The 23,272-nt window shown below is 49.0% G+C and overlaps 1 protein-coding gene across 10 annotated transcripts in view; it reads right to left on the bottom strand.

Moving 5' to 3' along the window:
- Nucleotides 1-23,272, bottom strand: part of ptprt (protein tyrosine phosphatase receptor type T) — a 138,434-nt gene that overhangs the window by 74,152 nt on the left and 41,010 nt on the right. For all 10 annotated transcript variants that reach the window (XM_061688123.1, XM_061688122.1, XM_061688121.1 and 7 more), the window contains exons 9-12: nt 19,355-19,470; nt 19,066-19,246; nt 16,474-16,583; nt 988-1,189 (exon numbers count right to left, since the gene is read on the bottom strand). In XM_061688123.1, the coding sequence (XP_061544107.1) occupies nt 988-1,189; nt 16,474-16,583; nt 19,066-19,246; nt 19,355-19,470 (609 nt within the window). The remainder of the gene's footprint in view (nt 1-987; nt 1,190-16,473; nt 16,584-19,065; nt 19,247-19,354; nt 19,471-23,272) is intronic.

Below are 23,272 nucleotides of genomic sequence, written 5' to 3' on the forward strand. Positions count from 1 at the left end.
CCGGCATTACCAGATAACTAGCAACCCTTTATTGCTCAGTGACTGTTTTTGTCACTGTCTTTACGTCTCCAAAGTGTTCTCTGTCAATTGTCGTCCTAGAGCGGCTCCAACTACCGGAGAAAAAAATTCCTTGTGTGTTTTTTGGACATACTTGGCAAAATAAAGATGATTCTGATTCTGATTTTAATGCGCAGAAGTTGGGAGTTTCTTGCATAATGACTTGAGTCATCAGTTCCATATTTTGTGCCAAGTCATTAAAGTGCACCAACATGCTCCACCCACGCGCAATGACAAAAACTTTTTTTTGCATCACCCAGTTGTCTAGTAGACGTGCTTCAAATTTGATGGCAACCAGAACAAATCTCAAGATTCAAGTTTGTCTTTGCACGACAGCTGGAAATGGCCAAAGTCAACGTAAAACGGACTGAAATGGCAGCATTCTTGGGTCTTTTCAGGCATGGCTTCCTGACAACCTTTTGCGGGTTAACTCACGGCAGACGTGTCTACCAAATTTCAAAGTGGCTTTGGCGGCCGAATGAAAAAAAAAATCCAGGAGGAGATTGCCTTTGAAGGATTTGGAAATAGCCAAATTGAGCCTCAAAAGGCCGCTTTGAATCCAAACGGCTGACTTTTCCGGCACCGCTTCTTGAGACTTTTTCTCCTGTCATGAAAGCCATGCCGACCAAATATCATGTTATCCATTGATACTGTGGTCAAGGGCTTAATTCTTCACACACAAAACAAAACAAAAATGTCGAAGTCTGACTTTGAAAGACTCCTGGAATTAGCCAAAATGAGCATCCAATGGACACTTTAAACCCAGGCGCCTGCCTTCCTCTCTGTTTTCAGGCAGGGCTTTTTCTTGGAGTCTCCTCATGACGGACATGTCTACCAAATTAGCCATGTGCCAAAGCCAAACTGGTTTGGGGAGCCGAATTTTCGAAAACGACTCTACAACGGCGTCATGACGCACGGCGGTGGTCTTACCCGCTATCTTGGTGGTAATGCGGGTGGTGACGGGTGGGCCGGCCCCCTTGCTGGTGGAGGCTTTGAGGCTGAAGAAATAGGTGGTGCCCGGGTGGAGGGCCACAAACAGGTGGTGAGTCTCATTGGTGGGCTTGGTCACCTTTCCCCACTGGGTGGTCAGGTCGGCGCTGGGGTCCAGAGAGCTCACGCCCTTGTAAGTCATCTGGAGGTGGACAACAATGGAAACTCAAGTCAAACATTTGATTGGGATTGCGACCAACTTTTGGGCTCACTTGCATCACAGTGCTATGCTAGAAAAATGGTAGAGCACCTGACATGCAGCGCCGGGAATTTTCCATCTTTTTCATCTTGTTGTTTGGTGGGAATTTACTTTGGCGGACTTGAAGTCGAGTGTCGTATCAGAGGCAGAATGGCGACATTACTTTAACCTTAACCCTAACCCAAGCTGGTGAGGTTTCTTTATTCTAACCTTTGTTTCTCTGGGTAAAGCAATTGAGAACAGATAATCCGTTGCAATGCTGACCTGGCAAAGGTTTAGATTTGGATAGGAGTTAGGGCAGGGTTTATGTTTTTAGGATTAGGATTACCCTATCTCGATCCCTAATCCTACCCCCTAATTTAAAACCCTAACACTGTAACCCTAACTCTGTTCAGCAACCCTATCCCAAACCCCAATCTCTAACACACAACCGCTTGCATTCTAACCTCCGCCACCTCTCACCCAAACCTCAAATCCTAACCCTCACTCATAAACCCTCACCCTTATTTCTAAACCCTAACCATGATCTAACCTAATCCCAACCCCTAACACTAATCCCCAATCGATATCCCGACCCCAAACCTACTTTCTAATTCTTACCCAAAACAAGGAACTCCCTACCTTTACTCCTAAACAAATATCTGATTCAATAAAACTCCTGTCAAAAAGAACTGGCAGAGTGCAGCCGCCTCTACCGACACCGTGTAGCGTGTGCGGGCGTGCGCGTGCGCGTGCACGGGCAGTTCAATGTCAGCCTCCAAGTCGGTCGGGTACAAAGTGAGTGCGGAGGCAAGGTGGGAACAACAAGCACAACAAAAAGACACACATGTGACTCATCCGAAACATTTCCGCACACCAGCGCACACCTACACGGCAGGCGGTCAGCAGAAAAATCAAGTCTTGGTGAAGCAGCATGCGGCTACAAGCAAACAAGTGTAAATCTGTCATCGCCGGAGGGTGCAAAGACATCGAAGAAAGTGACAAAGGCCTAGAGAGACCCACAACTCACTTTGTAACGACTCAAAACAACGAGGCGCTCTAGGCGGCCACGGCGGTACGAAGCCCCTGTCCAAAAACTGGACTTTTTTTTTTTTTTACCTCTCTCTTCCGCCTACTCTCTTATCATGTGCAAGCACTTATGGCCAACAACAAGGCGATCTAAAGGGGGCAAACCAGCACAAAGCCCCTGTCACCTTTGACTTTTAAAAAAATGTTCTTCTGCCTCCTCTCCGTGACGTGCGTGCACTCCCACGGCCAACAGTCTTTTCTACCTTCGCTCCATGATGTCACGGCCGACAACGAGGCGCTCGGAAACGGCCATGCAAGCGCAAAGCCCTGCTCCGAAGGCTGGCTGTGACATTGGACTTTTAAAAATTGCTTTCCTTGCTCTTCTACCGTCTCGCTCCATGACGTGCGTGCACTCATGGCCAACAACGAGGCGCTCTAAACGGCCCCAAGATCGTCCAAAAGCTTGCCGTCACGTCTGACGTTACATTAAAAGAATTGACCTCTCTCTCCCGCCTTCTCCCCGTGACGTGTGCGCAGTGACGGTTGACAACGAGGCCCTCTAGAGCTGCCAAGCTAGCTGACGACACACAAGTTTAAAAGAGAGACGGTCGCATCTCCACTCCCGGTTTGAGGTTATTTGTGGCGTTCCTAATGTTGCGGCCGCTACCTTCCCCTGCCATCGGCCGTCGCCATCGCTCGCTCGCGTGTAAAATAATCGCAGTCATTAAAGTTGACATTTTCAAAAGTCATCCGTCAGGCCTTGGCGGAGGTCATCCTGGCTCTGAATTGATGCACCCCTGCTGCTTTCTATTCTTACACATAAAAACAATACGCTTTCATCTCCTTTTCTTGGCATTTAACTCCCGCTCCGCTAAACAAGTCGAGGCCTCTCGGGATAAAACCTTTCGCTGATAAAAAAAAGCCAGGAAGCGGCGCTACGCGCACACGTCGCTGAAAGGCCGGCGCAATCAAACATCATCTGCCGCGTCTTTCGCAATTTTGGATTGCTTTTTCTTCGGCTTTTCACCCACGACGGCGAGCAGAGAGACGAAAATGACACTTGCCGGCAGCGGGGCGCGGCACTTCTACGCCAACGTCCGAGCACACTGCAGTGACGTGCCAAACACAATGAGGCTTTACACGATCAGGATTTTTGGGGGAGATCACCGATCAGCAAGTTTAAAAAAACGATAACCGAGCACCGATCTGATCACAACATGGACCAATGTGTCCATTTACAGGACTTTTTATTGTATATACAGTGGCTACGGAAAGTATTCAGACCCCCTTAAATTTGTCACTCTTTTTTATATTGCAGCCATTTGCTAAAATCATTGAAGTAAATGTTTTTCCTCATCAATGTACACACAGCACTCCATATTGAAATGTTTGCAGATTTATTAAAAAAGAAAAATTGAAATATCACACATCCATAAAATAGCGCTCCTTCTTCAGCTTGACGGCATCCCTCACCGTTGGTGTCCACCAACCGGTCCGGGGATTGCCTTACGGCCACAGCTCCGGTCGGCCGCCTCGGCAATGGAGGCGCGGAACACGGTCTACTCGGACTCGATGTCCCTCGCCTCCCCCGGAACGTGAGCGAAGTTCTGTCGGAGGTGGGAGTTGAAACTCCTTCTGACAGGCGTTTCCAGCAGACCCTCACAATACGTCTGGGCCCGCCACGTCGGACCGCCGTCTTCCCCCACCATCGGAGCTAACTCACCACCAGGTGGTGATCGGTTGACAGCTCCGCCCCTCTCTTCACCCGAGTGTCCGATGACACGACCGCAAAGTCGATCATCGAACTGCGACCTCGGATGGCCTGGTGCCAAGTGCACGTGTGGACACCCTTATGCTTGAACACGGTGTTCGTTATGGACAATCCGTGACGAGCACAGAAGTCCAATAACAGAACACCCCTTGGGTTCTGATCGGGGGGGGGGGGGGGGGGCATTCCTCCCCATCACGCCGTTCCAGGTCTCACTGTCATTGCCCACTTGAGCATTGAAGTCCCCCGGCGGGAGCGCTCTCCAGCATATGCGTCTTTGAGCCGTACTTGGTCTGGTCCCTCACCTAGGACGTGTTCGCCATGGGTGATATGTCCAATAACAGAACACCGCTCGGGCTCTGATCGGTGGGGCCGCCCACCGCTCCACGATGAACTCCACAAAGTACAGGCGCCGACCCGGGGGGCAATAAGTATACTCGCACCTGCTCGGCGCCTCTCGCCGTGGGCAACTCCAGAGTGGAAGAGCCAGCTTCTGTAGCCGGGGATCGGACGGCCAAGGTCCCTGCCTTCGGCCACTGTCCGGCTCGCTCTGCACCCGACCCCTATGACCCCTCCCACAGGTGGTGTGCCATGGGTGCAGGCCCAACCACCGGGCGCTCGCCTTCGAGCCCGCCTCCAGGGGGAAGGAAGTTGTGCGTCTATTTGCGCCTGTGCCTCTTTCCATGATATTTAAATGACTTTTGTGAAGGAAGTTGTGTGTCTGAATGTGCCCGTGTCTCTTTCCTTGATTTTGAAATGACTTTTGTGGAAGTTGTGCGTCTATTTGCGCCCGTGTCTCTTTCCTTGCCTTTCAAGTCCCGTTATGCAGCCAGTCTCCGCGTGACCTGCCTGTGGTGAGTTCATCGAGGGGGAATAATGAAGTATTGACATTTATGAGCACGTGCTAGTTGTCTTTTTAATAAGCTGTCCAGGCCAGCGTTGTTTCCTATGATCTACTGTCCGTCAATATTGAGCCTAATGACGACAAAGGCGACGGTGAACGACGGTGCTCGGACCCCTCGAAATCGAAGCTATTGCTCAGTGTGATGTGTGTGCGCGCGTGTGCGTGGAATAAACAATGTTTACGAGGCTGTGCCGTGGGATGTGTATGCAGCGGCAGCGGCGGCAGCAGCAGCAACCTTATTTCACTGGACTTTTATTTCATTTTCCATCTTTTATGCTCGCTGGTGTTTGTTTTTATGAGAAAAGCACAGCAACTTTGCTCTTCGTGTTGTTTCCTCGAGAGCAATTGATCTTTTTTACCGTGTACTTTCTTTTTTTTAAATGAATATACATCTGCTGTTAGCAGAGGCGCTCATCATCAGAATCCAATAAAATATGGAACAAGGCAGCGTATGTACGCTTGACTAAATCAGCCCGACCTGCTCCTCCCCCGCTATTGATTACGGATGAGAACGCGAAGAACGAAAACTCAGCCATAACCTGATCGTCTTTGGCCAAACGTGTCGTATGGCGTGTGCTTGTTTTTTTGCCATGTTTTTTTTACTTGGTGAGTTTTTGAAGCCTCTACCACAGTATCATCATTGTTCTTGAAAAGCCACGCTTGTGTCACGAAGTACGGCTTCCCATTCATCTGCCGTGTAACTGGCTTGCGACTGTCATGTAACTGATGTGTAACTACCCCCTAATGGTTAACTACCTGCCGCCCATCCGTCACGTACTGCCATTCACAGCAAACCAATCTGTCATTGATCAGCCACGCAGCTTTCACCTAACTGACATGAATCTGTCACGCAACTGACACCCAGCTGCCATGTATCCGTTCCGTAACTGGCACGTAATCGCTACGCAACTGCCACGTCACTGCCACCTCCACGCCACGTTCCTACCACGTAAACGCAATCAGACCGCCATGTAACTGGCATGTTCTTGTCGTGAATCTGCCATGTGACTGGCATTATTTTCCACATATACAAAGAGAAGGTCATATACGGAAATTGATTTGTGAATGTTTGATTTTGTTTTGTGCGGAAGGAACAATAAAGGCTTTCAGTGTGAAATTATTATTTCATAGTTCTGGCTTTACAAAATCTCGCAAGTCAGAAGTAATAAGCTGTTCTGAGCAAAAGAGAAAAAAAGCAAAAGGCCTTGTTAGCAAATTGAAGGCGTGCAGCCGAGCTGGCAGGAAGGAAGCCTCGGTGGGCTCGCTGGGCAGCGTCCCTCCGGCGCGACGCCCACGCTTCGCAGCTAAATTGGTGGTGAAACACCGCCTCCTCGGTCCTGCAGTTGTGTAACGCCGCGCCAAAAGAAAAACAAAAACAAAAACGAAACGGTTTGATAATACGCCTCACGACGCGTGATGGCGCCACCGAAGCGGACAAATGAGATTGTGTGCGCAACACGTTTATGCCGGTTGTTTTAGTTGCACTAGCCTGAATGCTAACTTCAAATCAATAGATACTTTGATCTATTTATCATGGATCGATGGTTGTTAAAGTGTTCTCGAAATGACTGCATCTGCCATATAGCCATCATGTGACTGCCGAGTGCCTGTTTTCAACCACGTGTTTTCTAGCGCAAAATAGCGACGCATCGGCCATGTATTTGTAACGCGTGCGCCATCCGACCACCGTCCGGCCTCGAACTCCAAATGGACCGAAGAATCGCATAAAGCAAAATGAGCGAGAGCGGCCGGCGAACGTAGCCTAGCCGTAGAAGATTTTGCCTGGCCTGGAAACCGTTGCTGTGGCTCAGATAAGCAAACACAAGAGAGCGGCGCAAAGACAACGAGCGCTAGACGAAAGCTCATGAAACGCCAGGAGCAGCTGGGACGCTAATCTCCGCGTCATCCGCCGGTCGGATCGGCAGAGGCGGGCCGGCGGGGTTTCTGGGAAAGCTGATCAAAATGATGATCTAGTTTAATTTTTCCAACGGGAAGTGGACTTCTCAGAACCCAAATTGGCTATTGAACAGTGTCGACATGATGTTTGCTTGGCTACAAGCGACGACCATCTAGCCATCATACTGCACATCTGCCATGTAATTGACGCGTGTCTGTCACGTAACTGAAACGTCTTCGCCATGGTTCTGCCACGCAACTGGCACTCAGCCTCACCTTGTAAATGACATTCGTCTGGCGTTCAACCGACATCGTGTTGGCACGCAACCGTCATTTGTCTGCCGTGCAACTCGCATGCAAACGACATTTAACCAACGTGTAACTGCCATTTGCCTGATGTGCAACTGTCATGTGACCGACCCGCGTCTGACATTTCCTTGCCGCGTATCTGCCATTTATCTACCCGGAGCTATTTAGCCGCGTCGTCTTCGTGACGTCCGATTGGCCGGGCTGATTCGGGAAGGTCCGTCCGGGCAGGCCGGCAGGCGAGTTGCGGCGCTCCTGATGAATGAGCGCATCGTGGATAATTGCCTGCGGCGGAATGGAGACGGATGCGTTCGTACGGCACCGACGCTCCCTTAATGGTACTTAAAGAGCAGCCGCTCGACGACACACACGCACGCTCCCACGCCGGTGTGAAGGTCTTCATCGGGGCCATTAAAGTGTCTTGCTCAAGGACACTTAGACACGGTCTCCAAGGGAGCGACGGCATCCGAGGGCCGTTGAAGATCCTCCTTCAAGCGTGTTCGTGAGCCGCTCCGGTGCACAATTCTCTTCTTCTCTCGGAGCCCACACAAGCGCGATACTCGTTCTATTCCTTTTTTACTCGTCTGTGACATTTACATGCGATAGAACACGGTCAGCATCTTTTGTGCGATTGCCTGTTGAAACGAGTGCTGGAATAGAACCGTTCCGTTACGCTTCTGGAAATGTCTTCTTTTAATTAGATTGTCATGAGAATTTAGCATAGCGCGCTGCTACGTGCGGCCGGGCAATTCATGTCTTACGCGTGGGAAATTAGGGGATCTCACGCATCTCTCTTCGGAGAATTCGGACCCTGGAGCCCGTTGGACTTAGCAACAAGAAATTTGGTAGGCGTTCGTATTATGCGCAGACCTACAAAAAAAGTCTCAAGGCGTCATGCCCCAAAACACACAGAAAGTCTGCCATTTTGGTTCGAAAGCGACAATTTGGCTATTTCCAGGGGTCCTTTGAATTGTTTTGAAAATTCAGCCCCAGGCGCCAGTTTGACATAGAAACATGACATTTGGCAGAAATGTATAGCCACAAAAAAGTCGTAAGGAGCCATGCCTGAAAAGACACAGGAGATCTGTCTTTTCCAGGGGCCCTTTGCGCCATTGCGTCCGATTGCTAGCAAATCTCAAGCACGTCTACCGGACCGATGGATGACGAGGGGAAAGAAAGTGTTTTGGTCACCGGGCACGGACGGAGCGTGGCGGCAACGTCTGATGAATCTTGGGAATTCTTTTGGAAATTCGGCCCCTGAAGCCAGATGCATTTCGCACCATGAAATTGAACGTGTCAAGAAGCCATGCCCAAAGGTAAACGGGAAGTCTGCCAGTTTGGTTCAAAGCCACGACTTTAGGATGATCTTGGCAATTTCCAGAGGTCCTTCAGAGGCAAACTCCTTCTCGGGATTTTGTCCAATCACTTTCAAATTTGAAGCACGTCTTCGAGACAGCTGGACGACGGACTCGTTGTAAAACATTCGTGTCTTTGTCATCGAGCGTGGGAAGAGAACGGCGACACGTTTTGATGAATTCTGTTGGCGCCCCTGGGAACGTTCTGGAAATTCAGCCCCCGAAGCCAGTTTGACTTTGCAATCGTGAGGTGCCGATATTGTACGTCTGTACCGGCACTCGTAAAAACGATACTATGACACCCGATAGCACTTTACTACTGTGTCCCCTCTGACCGTGTGGCAGATAGCCATCAGCCAAAGTGTGCTTTCTTCCAGCTGTTTATTGACACTTAAAAAAAAAAAAAAAATCCAACTTAACTCAGCAACATGCAATTTGGCAGGTGTGTCTGTAATCAGTAGACCTACAACAAGTCTCTCGAGAATCCAAGCACAAAAGACACAGGAAGTCAAATTAAGAGTCATTTTGGCATTTGTGTTTGCGCGACGAAACGTGTTGTGCGTTCACGTTCAAAAATTGCAGCGAGCGGTGCAGAAACTCGAACCCTTTCACCGCCCGAGATGTTCCGCGGGGACTCGTGCCGAGCCGGCCCGGGTTCTGCGACGAATACGCGAGACGGGCCCGGACGGAGGCGCCGCCGAGAGTCGACGCACGTGTAAGCGATAGCGCGCCGTTGCCCCTGAAGGCCAAAACAGGCGGCGTGACCGACAAAACGAGGTCAGCGGCTCAAGCACTCGAAAGCCTCGCGAAATCCAATCCGTCACTGACAATGGAACGACGCCACGCAGCACAAACAAGGAAGGACCATTTGCTATCCCGGGAAAACGGATACCTTGAAGAGGACGAGTGCGCCGAGACGTGGCGCGTCAAATCCACTTTTCACTATGCAGATGATTGTTTGATTCTGTTCTTCAACAAACATTATCAAGAGTCCTGTAAGATTTCTTGCATTCATTTTGTCCTTTTGCTTTTTTTTTTTCCAATGAATTAATCTTACTAAAGAATTGGTAGCCTAACCACCTAACCACCTAACCTCTAATTCCATGACAACAAGCTGGCAATTTTTTGACTTGAGTTGGTTGTCACATTTCTGTGGGGCCAATTATGTATGACTCGTGCACTCACTGTAGTGGACTATTTGCATATACCGGCCACCCGTGCCAGAGTCGCATCTGCCCCATTTGCACACGGCTTGAGGAGTATCTGCAACATTTGCACAACCGACATCGTCCCAGATGATCGCGCCGCTCGTCACTTTAAACCGCATCCGCTCCTTGAAGTCTCGGCGCCCTTTGCGCAACGCTCATTGCGCCAAATCATCTATTGCAATATGAGTCATTGGAACTGCTCTAAGTGCTCGAGGACTCTGCATCTTTTTGCACAATTGTTTTTTGGTCAATGTCTTTATGTTCTGCAAATTGACCGTCTGTCGTACTCGAGCGGCTCCGACGACCGGAGACAAATTCCTTGTGTGTTTTGGACATACTTGGCAAACAAAGAGGATTCTGATTCTGATTCTGATTCTGGGGGTTACTTGGTTTGAATAATATCACAATAAACATGAGTTAAATGAAAAGATGTCCTTGATTATGTGTGCTTGTACTGTATTTTATCATTTTTGATTTTTACTAAATTGGTTCATCAAAATAATATTTTATTTATTCATTTCAATAATAGGTTAACTGAGTTATTATAAATATTAACATAAAACGTCATTCCAACCCAAAAATGTGTACGTAATTATGCATGTATGCATGTACCAAGCACTATCGAGCCGTAATATTTGTTGCATTCATTTAGCGTTTTTTTTTTTTTTTTTAAATCACCGATTTAAAATGTTTTTTTAAGTTCATTGATCTTGTTCAATAATTGCTTCATTGATTTCTTGTAAATAATAGCATACAAATACTTTTATGTATTGTATTGATATATTAATTATTATTAAATCATACATTTAAATGTTTTTAATTGTTGAATCATGGTTTAATTGATTTATAAAAATAAAAACATTATTACAATTAAAAAAAATACTTTTCACATTTGTATTTTATTGAATAATTGATTCATTTGATATTTTATGTCTTTTTACAGGATAACTGTCTTTGACAAATCCAACTTTTGAAGTTTGTCTCCACAAATGTTGTTCTTAAGATGACAACGATTCTCCTCACATTACAACTTTTTTCCCCCTTTCCAAAAATCTGAATTTGATATCGTAAACATTCTGACGTTTTACCCCCTTTGACGCTCCAGGACGTGAAAAGTCAAACGGCGGCCGTTCAAACGACGGCTCGCGGAACGACACGAGGAGCTCACCATATGCGACGCCGCTGACTCGTCTTGCTGCTGTTCATATTCACTTGCGTACGTCTTTACAGTAGCCGCTGTTCACGTTCCCTTCTCCATGTTTCTACAGCATGCGAGGTCACCGCTTGTGTCGACGAGCTATTCCTACGGTACATGAAGATTGCCATCAAAACGTTGCGGCCCGCCCGTCCTCAAGTTCTCATTTTTTGGGTGCGCGTCTCGTGACGTGCGCCATAAACGGCCGCACGTCATAGCAAGAGTCAGACGCGGCGGTCTCGGGCCGCTTCGCTCCTTCGGGGCCCGGACGATGGACGGAACCCTGAATTCTGCTCTTTACCGGCGAGTCCTGAAGGAGAATGTTCGGCCCTGGGCCGGCGACCTCGAGCCGGAGCGCACTCGGGTTCCGCGGCAACATAGCGATGCAAAACACACCGCCGGCGAGTCCGCTTCTGAAAGGAAGGATTTGGAGCGGCGTAGTCAAAGTCCAAACCTGAATCCGATTGAATTGCGGTGGCTTGACCGCTCGTGACGGAAAAGCCTCCAGTGTTGCTGAATTCAAAGAATTGTGCAAGGAGGAGGAGTGGGCCCAAATTTCTCCACAGAGATGTGAAAGACTTCTTGGCAGCTGGACAAAACGCTTGATTTTTTGTTCCTTCATCAATCAAATCACCATTTCCAAACTCGATTGGATGTTTACGTGGCTTATCTTTGTCTTTGATGATCTTAAACATTAAAGTGGGGAAACTATGCAAAAAAACAAAAACAAAAACAAAAAGAATTTGGGGGGGGGGATACCTTTTCCCGTTTTTTTTGGGGGGGGTTTGTTTTGCCATTTACAACGCTGCTGACTATTCTTGTCGCAGCTGACATCCACTTGTGTATAAAAGGCGGATGTATTGTTTGATGGTGGTCTTTCCTGTGCTAAATGTGACATTTAGCCAGCTGCCAATCACATTCTTTGCTCGCTCTGACGCCTGCGCTCTTTGCGCACTACGAGCGGCGGGCCCCGACCCGCTCTTATTTGGGGAGGGGTGCCCGCGACAAATCAAGAGCACAAAGGGCAAATCGATGCGGGACGCGTCACATCGAGCTAATTGAAGCCACGCGACTTTCGGCGGACTCGCTTCGCCGCGTTCCGCTGATCCGCGTCGGCAGCCGACGTCTGCGGACGGCGGCGCGGGGATCCCGGAATAACGCCGGCGGGGCGGGTATCGGAGACGTTCCGACGAGCGGATCGAAATGGCGATTGAGAAAGTCGTGACGCCGCGTGCCGATGTCGGCGGCCGTTATCAGAATCAGAATCAGAATCAGAATCATCTTTATTTGCCAAGTATGTCCAAAACACACAAGGAATTTGTCTCCGGTCGTTGGAGCCGCTCTAGTACAACAAACAGTCAATTTACAGAACACTTTGGGGACATAAAGACATTGACAAAAAACAATTGTGCAAAAAGATGCAGAGTCCTCTAGCACTTAGAGCAGTACGAACGACTAATATTGCAATCGTCCGGTGCAATGAGCATTGTGCAAGGGGCGCTGAGACTTCAAGGAGTGTATGCGGTTTAAAGTGACAAGTAGTGCGATCATCTGGGACAATGTCGGTTGTGCAAATGTTACAGATACTCCTCAGTCGGTGTGCAAATGGAGCAGATGCGACTCTGGCACGAGTGGCCAGTATATGCAAATAGTGCAGCGTGGCGAGACAACTACAGTGAGTGCACAAGTATATTCGGATATATTCGGATATTATTCGGATGCGGTCCGCTACTCAAGAGGCTTCAACCCCTTGGGAAGCGGACGGCGGAAGAAACGCCTTCCAAATCCAAACACGGTGCATTATGTGATCATTTTCATATCATTTCATCAATAATGTCCACATCTAAAACCGATTCATTTGACTGATATGAGGATTGGAATTTTTGGCAGTTGTTGCCATTTAAATGGTGACAATTGTCTCAAAGAAAGCATTATATTATATTATATTATATTATATTAAGCAATAGGAGAAAAATGCTATTTATTCCAAAATGAAATGAGCATCTTCAGAAAACATTTTGCAAATCATGAAACGTCAATTGGGACACAGAACGGTCAAAACATGTTGGCATTCCAAGTTTGGGAAATATTTTTGTCTTCCAAACAACGATGACCTTTTGATGGATATCGACCGCCAATCATTCAAATATTCATATCGCTCAAATGAACGAATTAATTTCAACGGAAAATTATTTCCTGCTTCTGATGGACTGAAGTGACGACGGCCCATGTTTTAAATATTCGTTTTAAATATTCGTGTCAACTGAAATTTCAAAGCAGCCTGTTCAAGCAGGAATCGTATGCTTATGATTAGTTTCTGTTCATGAAAATGAGTATTTTCGAACCAGAACATAAGATTTCCGTGGCCTCGAGACTGCTTTTTGTGGGCAAATCGAGCTTTTGCACGGCAAACGGGGCTCTAACGAACCGTTAATATTTCCCCTCTTGCCAGTGCGGGCGACTCGACCCGCCGTCCTTCAAACTCTCATCTCCATCCTCTCATCTCCGGCGTCTTTCATGTGCGGACCCCCGTTAGACCCCCGACGCACTCGCTTTAATCCCGTAATTAGCCCTAATTATCTGAACACACAGAAAAGAGGCGACGGATTTGCATTCAGGTGGAGATCGTCTCTCTCGCCACGCGAGCCTTTGTGGGCAAAAGGCAAAATATTGCTTTTTCCTGACTAAATATAACAATATTTTGCGTTTGTCGAGCAAAGTATAGCAACAACTTGATGTGGCTTTTTGTGAGCAAATAAGACTTCTTACTGGCAAAATGCTGCATTTCAATGGCAAAGGAGAAAGGCAACATTTAGTATGGAAAGTCAAAATATCATGCAGAATGTTACAAAAGTTGACAAATTGCACACACACACGCGCAATTGCCTTTTGGAAGCAAATGGTGTTTTAATGCAAACATTTGAACGCATTTGATCCTGGGCAAATGCGTTCATTTTGTTCAATATTTCATCCTATTTATTTATTTATTTATTCATCCTATTCGGGCATTTTTGGTCATCGACGACGGCATTGTTGCGCACAAATGAGCATTTTTGGGGTGAGAAAAAGCTTTCCGGGAAGACGTCACGAAATCGCGTGTGTGAAATTGAATGGCAAAATACCGCATACATATTTTAGTAACAAAACACACACTTTTGGGGATCAATGACCTCATTTTTGTCAAGGCACATTCTATAAGACGGAGAATTTTCAAACAATCACGTCATCAAGGCTACTCCAGTTACGCTCGTTACGCAGGAAGTCCGATATTTCCGCGTTCCACGTTGGCCGCGTCGCATTCCGCATAACGCAGATTGGCGTTTTTGGGGCAAAAGCATGTTTCCGCCGCCTCGAGAAGCCTTTTTGTGAGCAAATCTGGTGTTGGAATGGCAAAATATTTCATTTTCCTGGCCAAATACACTGGAAAAAAACGACAGAAATATCAACGACAAGAAATGTTGTCCCTAAATGAATGACAAAAAGATGCCAAAGGAACTTGGAATTCTTAATATAAGCTCTTTTATCTTGGGATTTTGGTCTTGGTGAAAATGTAGAGAAAAGGTCATTAGAAATGTGATCAATTCAAATGCTTTTGGACTTTTATCTGCAAACCTTTGTGGCTAAATAAAACATATTGCGCACCAACGCTGCTCTTTTGTGGCGGACTAGAAACGAAATCCAGTAATTAGCTGCAATTATCTCAGCACATTCAAGAGAGCCGACGGATTTGCATTCCCTCTTCTTCTTTTTACGCTGGCTTATCTCTCCTCACCGTTCTCCACCTGCACTCTTCTACCATCCGCCGCCCCCCCCCCCCCCGGCCCCCCGGCCCCCCGGCCCATTGTCCGATGGTCCTCAAAAGCGGTGAGTGGCGGGTTAAAAGGAGCGCACACGACAGACAACAGAAGCCTTCAGATGTAGCAGATGATGCCTTTAATCCCACAATAGGCGCAATTATCCTCATTATCTCTAATGGGGAGCATTGTGCCCGGGGGGGGGGCACGGCGACCATTCAAAGGCGCAGAAAACGAGTTGGCGGGGAGAAAAAAAAAAAAGCCAAATTTCTGCAAAAGATGCGAGGGGGACGTCGCGCAAACTTTGGCCGGGCGGACGTTGCTACCCACCCGCCTTGCGACGTACTGCGTAGTTAACTTAACACGCACAACTATCGTAGCGACCTTCGACCCGCCCAACGGTAGCGACCTAATTCTCGACGCGCTTACATAAATGTACGTGTACATGTATGTGCGCACACTTCTGATCTGCTGAGCCACACCGCCGTTGTACTGTCGCTCATCGCCATTGACGAAACGCTCCGACGGAGACGATGACACAGAGACGATCAAGACGGAAATCGTCCTCATTTCCCCCAAAAACTCATTTCTTTGTCACGGTCGCCTCAAAGAAGACACGACAGATGGAGGTCAATAATTCAACACTCGGCGGAAGGTTGCGCACAAGACGCGCGCGCCCAGAAGGGCTGTCAGACGCTCGTTCGGCGCGATGCCGACTTTCCCGCGACGTACTTCCCTTGCGCCGATGTGACAGCGATGACGATATCGGTCGAATATTCACGTTCCGTACTTTTGATTTGCGAGCCAAATACAAGACTTTGGTGCGGTCCTGCCGACTTTCCCGTCGGCGCGACAAGCGTCTCCGTGTAAAACTAGTCAAGCATTGGATGTTAACGAGTACAATTCGATGATGTCGCTCGTACTAGTAGTTGACAATGTGTGCACTGAATTGTTTTGCCTCACTAGTATCATGTAGTACTACGGCGCCTAAGTTGTAGATATCCAGCTTAAGGTCTGTGGACTAGTATGCTCTTTTTAGCCTCACGAGCAGGACAATTCACTGCATTCGTAGACAACTGTGCACTGTACTAGTAAAGCACTAGGTGTCACTGGAAAAACTAGAAGTAACGAGGAGTACTAATAGCACACAGTTGTCCACTACTACACAGTTTTGAAGTGAACTCGTAGAATGTTTTGATGTCACGAGCAGTGCTAGAAGCATGCAATTGTCAACTAGTGTCGATAGGCTCCAGCGGCCCGCGACCCTAGTGAGGATAAGCGCTAGAGAAAAGTAGTACAAGTATATCAACGTTGTAGATATCCAGACGATGGTTCATGTCGTGTACTAGGACGCTCTTTGTCCTCACTTGTAAGACAATTCAGTGCATTAGTCGACAACTGCGCACTGCTAGTACTACTACTGAAGCGCTAGATGATAATTTGGATGTCACTAGTAGTACTGGTAGCACACAGTTGTCCACTAGTGCAGTTATGCTTTACTAGTAACACGCAGTTGTCCTACTAGTGTGCAGAAATGACAAACCCGTTGGAGAAAGGCGCTACTAGTTGCCTCTGCCCTCAACAACGGCGCCGTTGTCGCTTTCTTGCGAGAAATAAAAGAGCGCATTTTTGTCACCTTTTCATGCATTCCCAACAATTTGGAAACGTTTTCGTTTCCGTGTCGGCCAGACGAGCCAGCCCGCCCGCCCGCCCGCCCGCCCGCACTCTCCTCGTATTTCTCGCCTCGGCGGCGACGGACGGACGGAGAAAGCGGAACGGCGCGCGGCACCGACCTCGTACTGGGTGATGACCCCGTTGGTCTCGTTGGGCGCTTTCCACTGCAGGAAGATCTTGTCGTCGTACGGCGTGTTGCGGAGGGACTCCGTGGACACCGAGCCGGGCACTGCACGCACGCACAAAGACACACAAAAGCGCCGTTACAACCTGCCGAGCAACGAGCGTGTTTCTCCGTTGCCGTCGTTGGGGGCGGAACCCCGGCAAGGGCGGGCACGCGCTTTGGCGCACTACACGACGCCACGCACGACAATAGCGGACACGCCGCAGCGCTCTGCATCCTCGCTCGCTTTCGTAGAGTTCGCCCCGACCGTGCGTGGCCGCCTTCTTCCTTTTTCCTCTCTGCCTACCGACTGTACTCGACCTCCTGACCTTCCTACATCCTTCCTACCGTCCTTCCTTCCTATTTCCTACTTTTTTGATTTGTGTTGATTTCCAACATGCATAAAATAAAAGAACCGACTGTTATCATTGGTCCACTGGTGGGAAAAGGCGAACAAACAACATACAAACAAAACGCAAACGACAAAGACAAAAAAACCTCGACCTCCCGAGCGGCCGCCGTAGCTACTTAGTAAGCCGCCAAGCGAGGCGAAAGGATGCCGAGTTGACCGATCGCGTCCGACGACGTCTGCGCTTTCGGAGCCGTTTCGACTTGTTATTTTTTTGGGGGGGGCAAAGTGCAAATGAAATTTGGTGGCGATTTCCAGCTTTTTAAAGGGCGTAACGAGCGCCATCCATCATGCGGCGGCGGATGTTTTGCGCGGACGGACGCGTTAGCAAATAGGCCGCGAGGACGATTTCCATTCGGTAATTAAAAGGTGTCGATGAGGCCGCCCGGCAAATGGAATCGGCCGCACGAAGGAACGCAATTAGGTGCTGTCCCGTCCCGTTTGCGGCTCATCATTCACGCGAGTGTGTATTTTTGCGTTGAAGGCTGTGTACGTGTGTGTGTGTTCAAGGGTGGAAATGTGTGTGTTAAATGGCGTGTGCGTGCATGTTTGTGGGCGCGTGTGTTAAAATTGCGTGCTTGTGTGTTTGTGCGCGCCTTTAACACACCAACCTAAACTTGATTAACTTTCAGCTCGGCAGTCAAGGACCTGCTTTTTTTTTTTGGGGGGGGAATTGTTATCAAGTGGGACTTTTGCGTTGATCCAAATTGTCTTTTTTTGCGGGCGTGAAATCAATTTGCTTTGCATTTCTTCGCCGCCGGACGCGAACGTTCTTGATGGCGATGGGCTTTCGCGCGCTCGTCGGCTCGGAAAATATCCCAAAATCGTCCCGTCGAAGAGCCGCTTTGTCATTTGCGAGCATTTTCTTCCGGTCTTCTTTCCACATTTGCCGTTTGATCCTCGCCGCTTCGGCTCCCAATCATGTCGTACGTGAAAGGTGGATCTTTACTTTTTACTTTTACCGTTTGCATTTATTCGATTGCATTTCAAGATGATTCATGTATTTTTTTTTTGTAATCATTTTGGTCTTTATTCTTTGCTTCGCGACGCTCAAACTAAGCGGTTCGGCGTCGCAATTTGCATTTTGCGCCTGATAAAACGCATCCAAAAGCAAAAGCGCCCATGGGAGATTTTGACATTTTGGGCGGCGAAAGCGAAGCCGAGCCGATCCGAGAGGAAAAATGCGAGTCCGAAAACGTTCCGTCGTGACGCGCGAGGGGAGGACCCGCGACGCGTAACCATCGTTGTCACGCAGACCTTCTTTCTGTGACGTCAAATCAAATCAGCCGGATTGACGCGAGGCTACGTTCCTCACGTTCCGTTGTGGAATTTGTGGATTTGCCGATGTGTTGATGTGAAAGCGGCAAAAGCGGATCATCATCATCATCGTCATCATCATCACGGGGAAAGATTTGGGATTCATTTGAGTTTCAACAAATTGCAAAGGACGTTCATTTGTCTTGTTCCGAGTTAGCTGCACAGGCGTGAATTCTTTAATATGTCACGAATGCTAAAATGCAATTTTTTGGAATGAATGCCTTATTCTTGTATGCGCAATGTGAATTGAAGCAATACAAACTGTTGATCATCCCAAAAATGTGCACATTATGACATCTCTTTTGTACTTGAATTGCTCTTTAACTGAGCAAAAATATATTTGATCCAAATACTCGATCGTTCGATCGGACACTCGAGAACTAAAATATTCGTTCTATTGTTGTATTCGTATGGTGTCGCCTCAGCCTTCAGCTGCGACAAAATTGCTCCTCAGAGTTACAAAGTTGCTTCTCAAAACTGATGAGCAAATATTGGGAGCCTTGCTTTGTTTGGATTCCAAAAAAAATGCAATTCATTGCGTTTCCTTTCACGCAAACGGATTTTTCGTATCGGGACACGGGCCTGGACAAAAGTCTTGGTGACACCTACTCGGACGTCGGAAGTGAAAAGTGAAGTTTGCACTCACACTCAAGTATTGGCGCCTCCAGGAAGCCAACACAAGAACAAATGTGGGATTTCGAACAAAAAGTATTAGGACACGTGGAGGAAAAGTTGGAGAAAAGGAGGAGTTCGACCAAAGGTTTCGGGATTCGCCCGAGAAGACGGACGATCGCGCGGCGCCGCGCGGCGCGGCTCTCTCACCGTCTTCCTCGGTCTGCTCGACGATCTCCTCGCTCTCCTTGCTGCCCTCGGCGTTGGCCAGGACCAGCCGCAGTCTGACGGCGACGGACGGCCGCAGGTCCCTCAGGGTGTAGCGAGAAGACGTCTGGATCAGCTCCTCGGACGCAAACTCCCGCCGGTTGAACACGTACTGGTACCGCACCTGCGGGGGGGGGGGGGGGCGGAGCGCACATCAGCTCGCCCGCTGCCGACGGAAAGTTAAGAAAACGTGGACCGTCAGACAAAAGCGCGGCCTCGGTCGCCGGCGTACCGTGAGGTTGTAGCTGTGGCATCGCGTGACGGCGTAGCCGAACGTTTCCCACTGGATGGTCAAGAGTCGCGCCCGCACGTCCACCACGTTGACGTTCTGCGGACCGTGGACGGGATCTGCAGCGGACAGCGACCGGACCGTGAAAAGCACTTCGACGATCGGCTCAGGAAATTGCACAGGAACGCGGTAAACGAGCGCTTCTGGCACGTCGAGCCGCTCGGTCGGCACGAACACGCAATTGTCGGAACGTACGGGAGGCGGGTTAGGCTAACGCGACCGCACGCTGCTTCACCGAGCCCGCGAAAATCACATACAAGTCGCGGTCCGCTCTGCTAGTTATTTGCCATTCCCGCTCCGATCGGTCACAGTAAAGAGCTCACGTTTGCACGACGGTCGCCGAGCATATGTTGCACCCTAACCCCCCCCCGTCGCGCCGCTTTGTCAAGCCGGCTTGCTTGCTGCTAATTAGTATCGGCCGGTTAACAACAATCCAAGCGGGTCACGGGTCACGCAACGCAACGCACGCACGCACACACGCAACACAACAAACGCACTCGTTAGCGACAAGCAATTAGCCGCGTTGCACTAATGGACGAACAAAGGAGTGAAAGCGCTTGTTTTTGTCCACAATTGAAAAGTCTTCGCTGCTAATCGGCAATGAGGTTGTAATTCCATTGCACTCGGGAAACAGACGGAGCCGCATTTTAGTCCGTCACAATGATTATATTGGTTAAAAAAAGAAAAAAATATATATAACCAAATTGAAATGCAACGAAAGAGCCAGTCACTGAAAGAAAACAACTAATTTCTCATTATGATTTACATTTTTTATTTGCATTTTTTGGGGGGTTAATCTTTCAAATAAAAAGACAAATTGGACTCTCATAACATGACACTGTATTTCTCAAAAACAAATCGGACTTTCTTCATGGAAGATTATCGGTTTTACTCGATAAAAAAACATGAGTTGTAGTTTTAAAACAAGTCATTATTCTCATCAAAATTCACCCTTTAAAAAACATGAATAATAATAACGTATTCCCACACGATTCCGATTCTTTTTTTCTCTCCAAATGAACTTTATTGGATTCCGACTTCTTCCTTCTGTGTTTTTCTTTCCAGCGCGTCCCTGAAACTCGGCAGTCGTCGAATGACATTTTAGAATATTCCACGCTCCATTTTTTCCCCGCCGTAAACGTTCTGTCGCCATTTGACAAAAGTTGTCGAAATACGAAGAAAGCAGCTCGTGCTGCACTTGATCGTTCGGAACGATTTCCGCTTTATATCATCAACAGCGTCAAATGCACAAAGTATGATGCGCTAACGTCATAAATATACCTTCCTATCCTATTTCTGACCTGCCACTGCAAAGGATTCATTTCAAATGAGGGTTTATACATTTTGGTGTTTTGGGATTTTGGTTCCAAAATGGGTTCACCCCCACGACCACACAAAACACACACACAAAAGTCCAAAATTCATCTGGTGAACGTCAACGGCGTTGCCGCGCTGCGTTCGAGTCTTTGTTTGAACGTGGGATTTAGCGTCCGAGGCAGATTAGGCCGGAGAGAGACGGGATTAGACGCCGATCGAAGCCATCCGAGGGGGAATTTGGGAATATCGGGCAGCGGGGGGTTAAGCGGAGGACGGCAAACTCGGAGATACGGCGAGGCGGGTTTGCGGACCCCCGCCGAGCTTTAAGGAGACTGCAAATCCCGTCACGTAATGCGCCGCGTGTCGCCGCCGTCTCAGATAGCGTTCCGGCTCGAGAGCCCAAAAAGATTTGGGAAAACGTTCGGAAGCTGTCGCGAAGAGCAGCGAGCGAATGCGACGCGCCGGGTCTTCGGACGAACGCGCCCTTACGGCGCATTTGAACGGCGAAGGCGACGGTAAAACAGGAAACCTTTGAATTGAGCGTTTTGAATGCTCGTCAGTCTTTCCGTGGGTGAATTTCTCTCACGCTGAAACTGCCACGCTTTCAGTCCGACATTTTTCGGCATTCGTAGGAAAGGCGATCGGGATCGACCGGGCAAAACATAACGGCAAAGACAAAAGTGCTTACCGGGAAAGGCAGAAACAGCTTCATAAAAAGTGCAGAAGTGATGCAAAATATTCTTTCGAGCCACTAACGCACGCTGGTCTTCATACAGTCGTAATCACGGTAAAGACACACTGTGACAAATTCATACATCTCTCACGAAGAATAGCAATAACCACAGAACGAGGCTCTCTCCGGCGGCGTTAACGGCAAAGACGACTTGAGCCACGTTTGTAGAAGAAGCAAAAAACATTTGTGTGACAAATGTTTTTCTTCCAAACGAGATGAGCGACCGCGCCGGCGGGGAGCGTGCGCCGGCGAGCGGTCGTCCGTGTCTCGATGGGCGCCGCGACCGCGAACGAGGACAATAGCGCCCTTGAAGGGATCGCAACTGCCCATCGTTCAAATTCTCGTTTCCGTCAAAGGAACCGATTTGGAAAAGCCAACTCAGCGGTCGTTACGGACGACACACGTCGGACGATCGTTGACTCGGAACGGGACCTTTGACGGAACCGCGTGCCGCTTCGCCAAAATCTGAAACCAAAAAGGACTCGCTCCCGCCGAGCGGCCCGTTGCGGCGCCGTCCCTCGATCCCGCGCGAGACGGAGCCAAATAATCAGATTGGGCGGGATTAGCCGTCCCCAAAACTCAAACGCTCCGCAAAGTCCCTCGGCCGCCGTCTTTTAATCCGTAAAGGAGCTAATCTGGCCGGATTATCCGGCCGCTCGCAGCCCGGCGGGAGACCGACCGACAGTTCCGGAAAGGGGCCCGTCCGTCGGTGTCGAGAGAACCAGCGCGCGGGGTTCGGCCGACATCCGACCCGTTCGACATTTAACGGATGGATGCGTGAAAAAAAAAAAAGCGCTCATTCAATCATGGACGGACGGACGGATCGACGGAGCTCCTGAGGTGCGTTCACGTGCAGGTCGGAAAATTGGAGAAAAGGACGACATCCTCCTGCAGTCAAACGCAATCACGGCTCGTTTGTGTTTGCTTTTTGGCTCCCTGTTGAGTTGCAACTAAACACCAGCAGTTCGACATCACACGCGCGCGCGCGCACGCACCGACGCGCTGGCAGGGTTTCCGAAGGTCTCGTTATTTTCTCAGTTTGTCTTTTATCGCCGTCTCGTCGGAGTGCGTCTTTTGTATTCGTGCGACGTCTTTGTAGTTGCGCGCACGTGATGTCTGCTTTTGCGGCAAGATAAGGGGCTACGCGGACCCCTCGCGCGTGCTCGTGCGTGCGTCCGTGTGCGCGCGTGTGTGTGTGTGTGTGTGTGTGTGTGTGTGGTAGCCAACGGGCTGACAGCATGAAAGGCAATAAAGAGCACACAGGTTGGGCTTTAATTGGTACGCTTTCATAATTGGCCCGTTGGGGCAGATTTGTTTCCCGGGCAACGAGCTAGTTTTGCTAAAGTTAGCGTACACGGGGGAGGGTCTGCGATGCCGACGAGAGAAGAGCGACGAGGCGCAAAGGGAAAGTCGCTGCGAGCTCGCCGTTTCCCACGAAGAACTCAAACGGGCAAACAAAACAAAAAACGATCGTCGAGAATGTCGGACAATCGCCGAAGAACTTTGCAAATGCTCAACGTTGCGCGACGATCTCGGAGGATTTGGGAAAACGCCGGAAACAAGGCGGAATTTTGTACAATAGAGGAGGTTGGAGAACCCGTGAAAATGTTTGTGGCGCTCGTCGTGAAGAACTTTTAAAACACGGCGCCGAGAGCCGCGCACGCGCGCGCTGGGATCGAGGGGCGCCGTGAGCTGCGCGCGACAACAACAAGATTAGCAGGACGCCATTTTGGGGCGCGCTCGTCATTCCACATTTCTCCAGCGATTCCAAAACTTCACGGAGGACGTCCTTCCGCACTTCGAACCCGTCG

Source organism: Phycodurus eques, chromosome 10, assembly GCF_024500275.1.
Source record: "Phycodurus eques isolate BA_2022a chromosome 10, UOR_Pequ_1.1, whole genome shotgun sequence".
In the NCBI taxonomy this organism is placed as follows: Eukaryota; Metazoa; Chordata; class Actinopteri; order Syngnathiformes; family Syngnathidae; genus Phycodurus; species Phycodurus eques.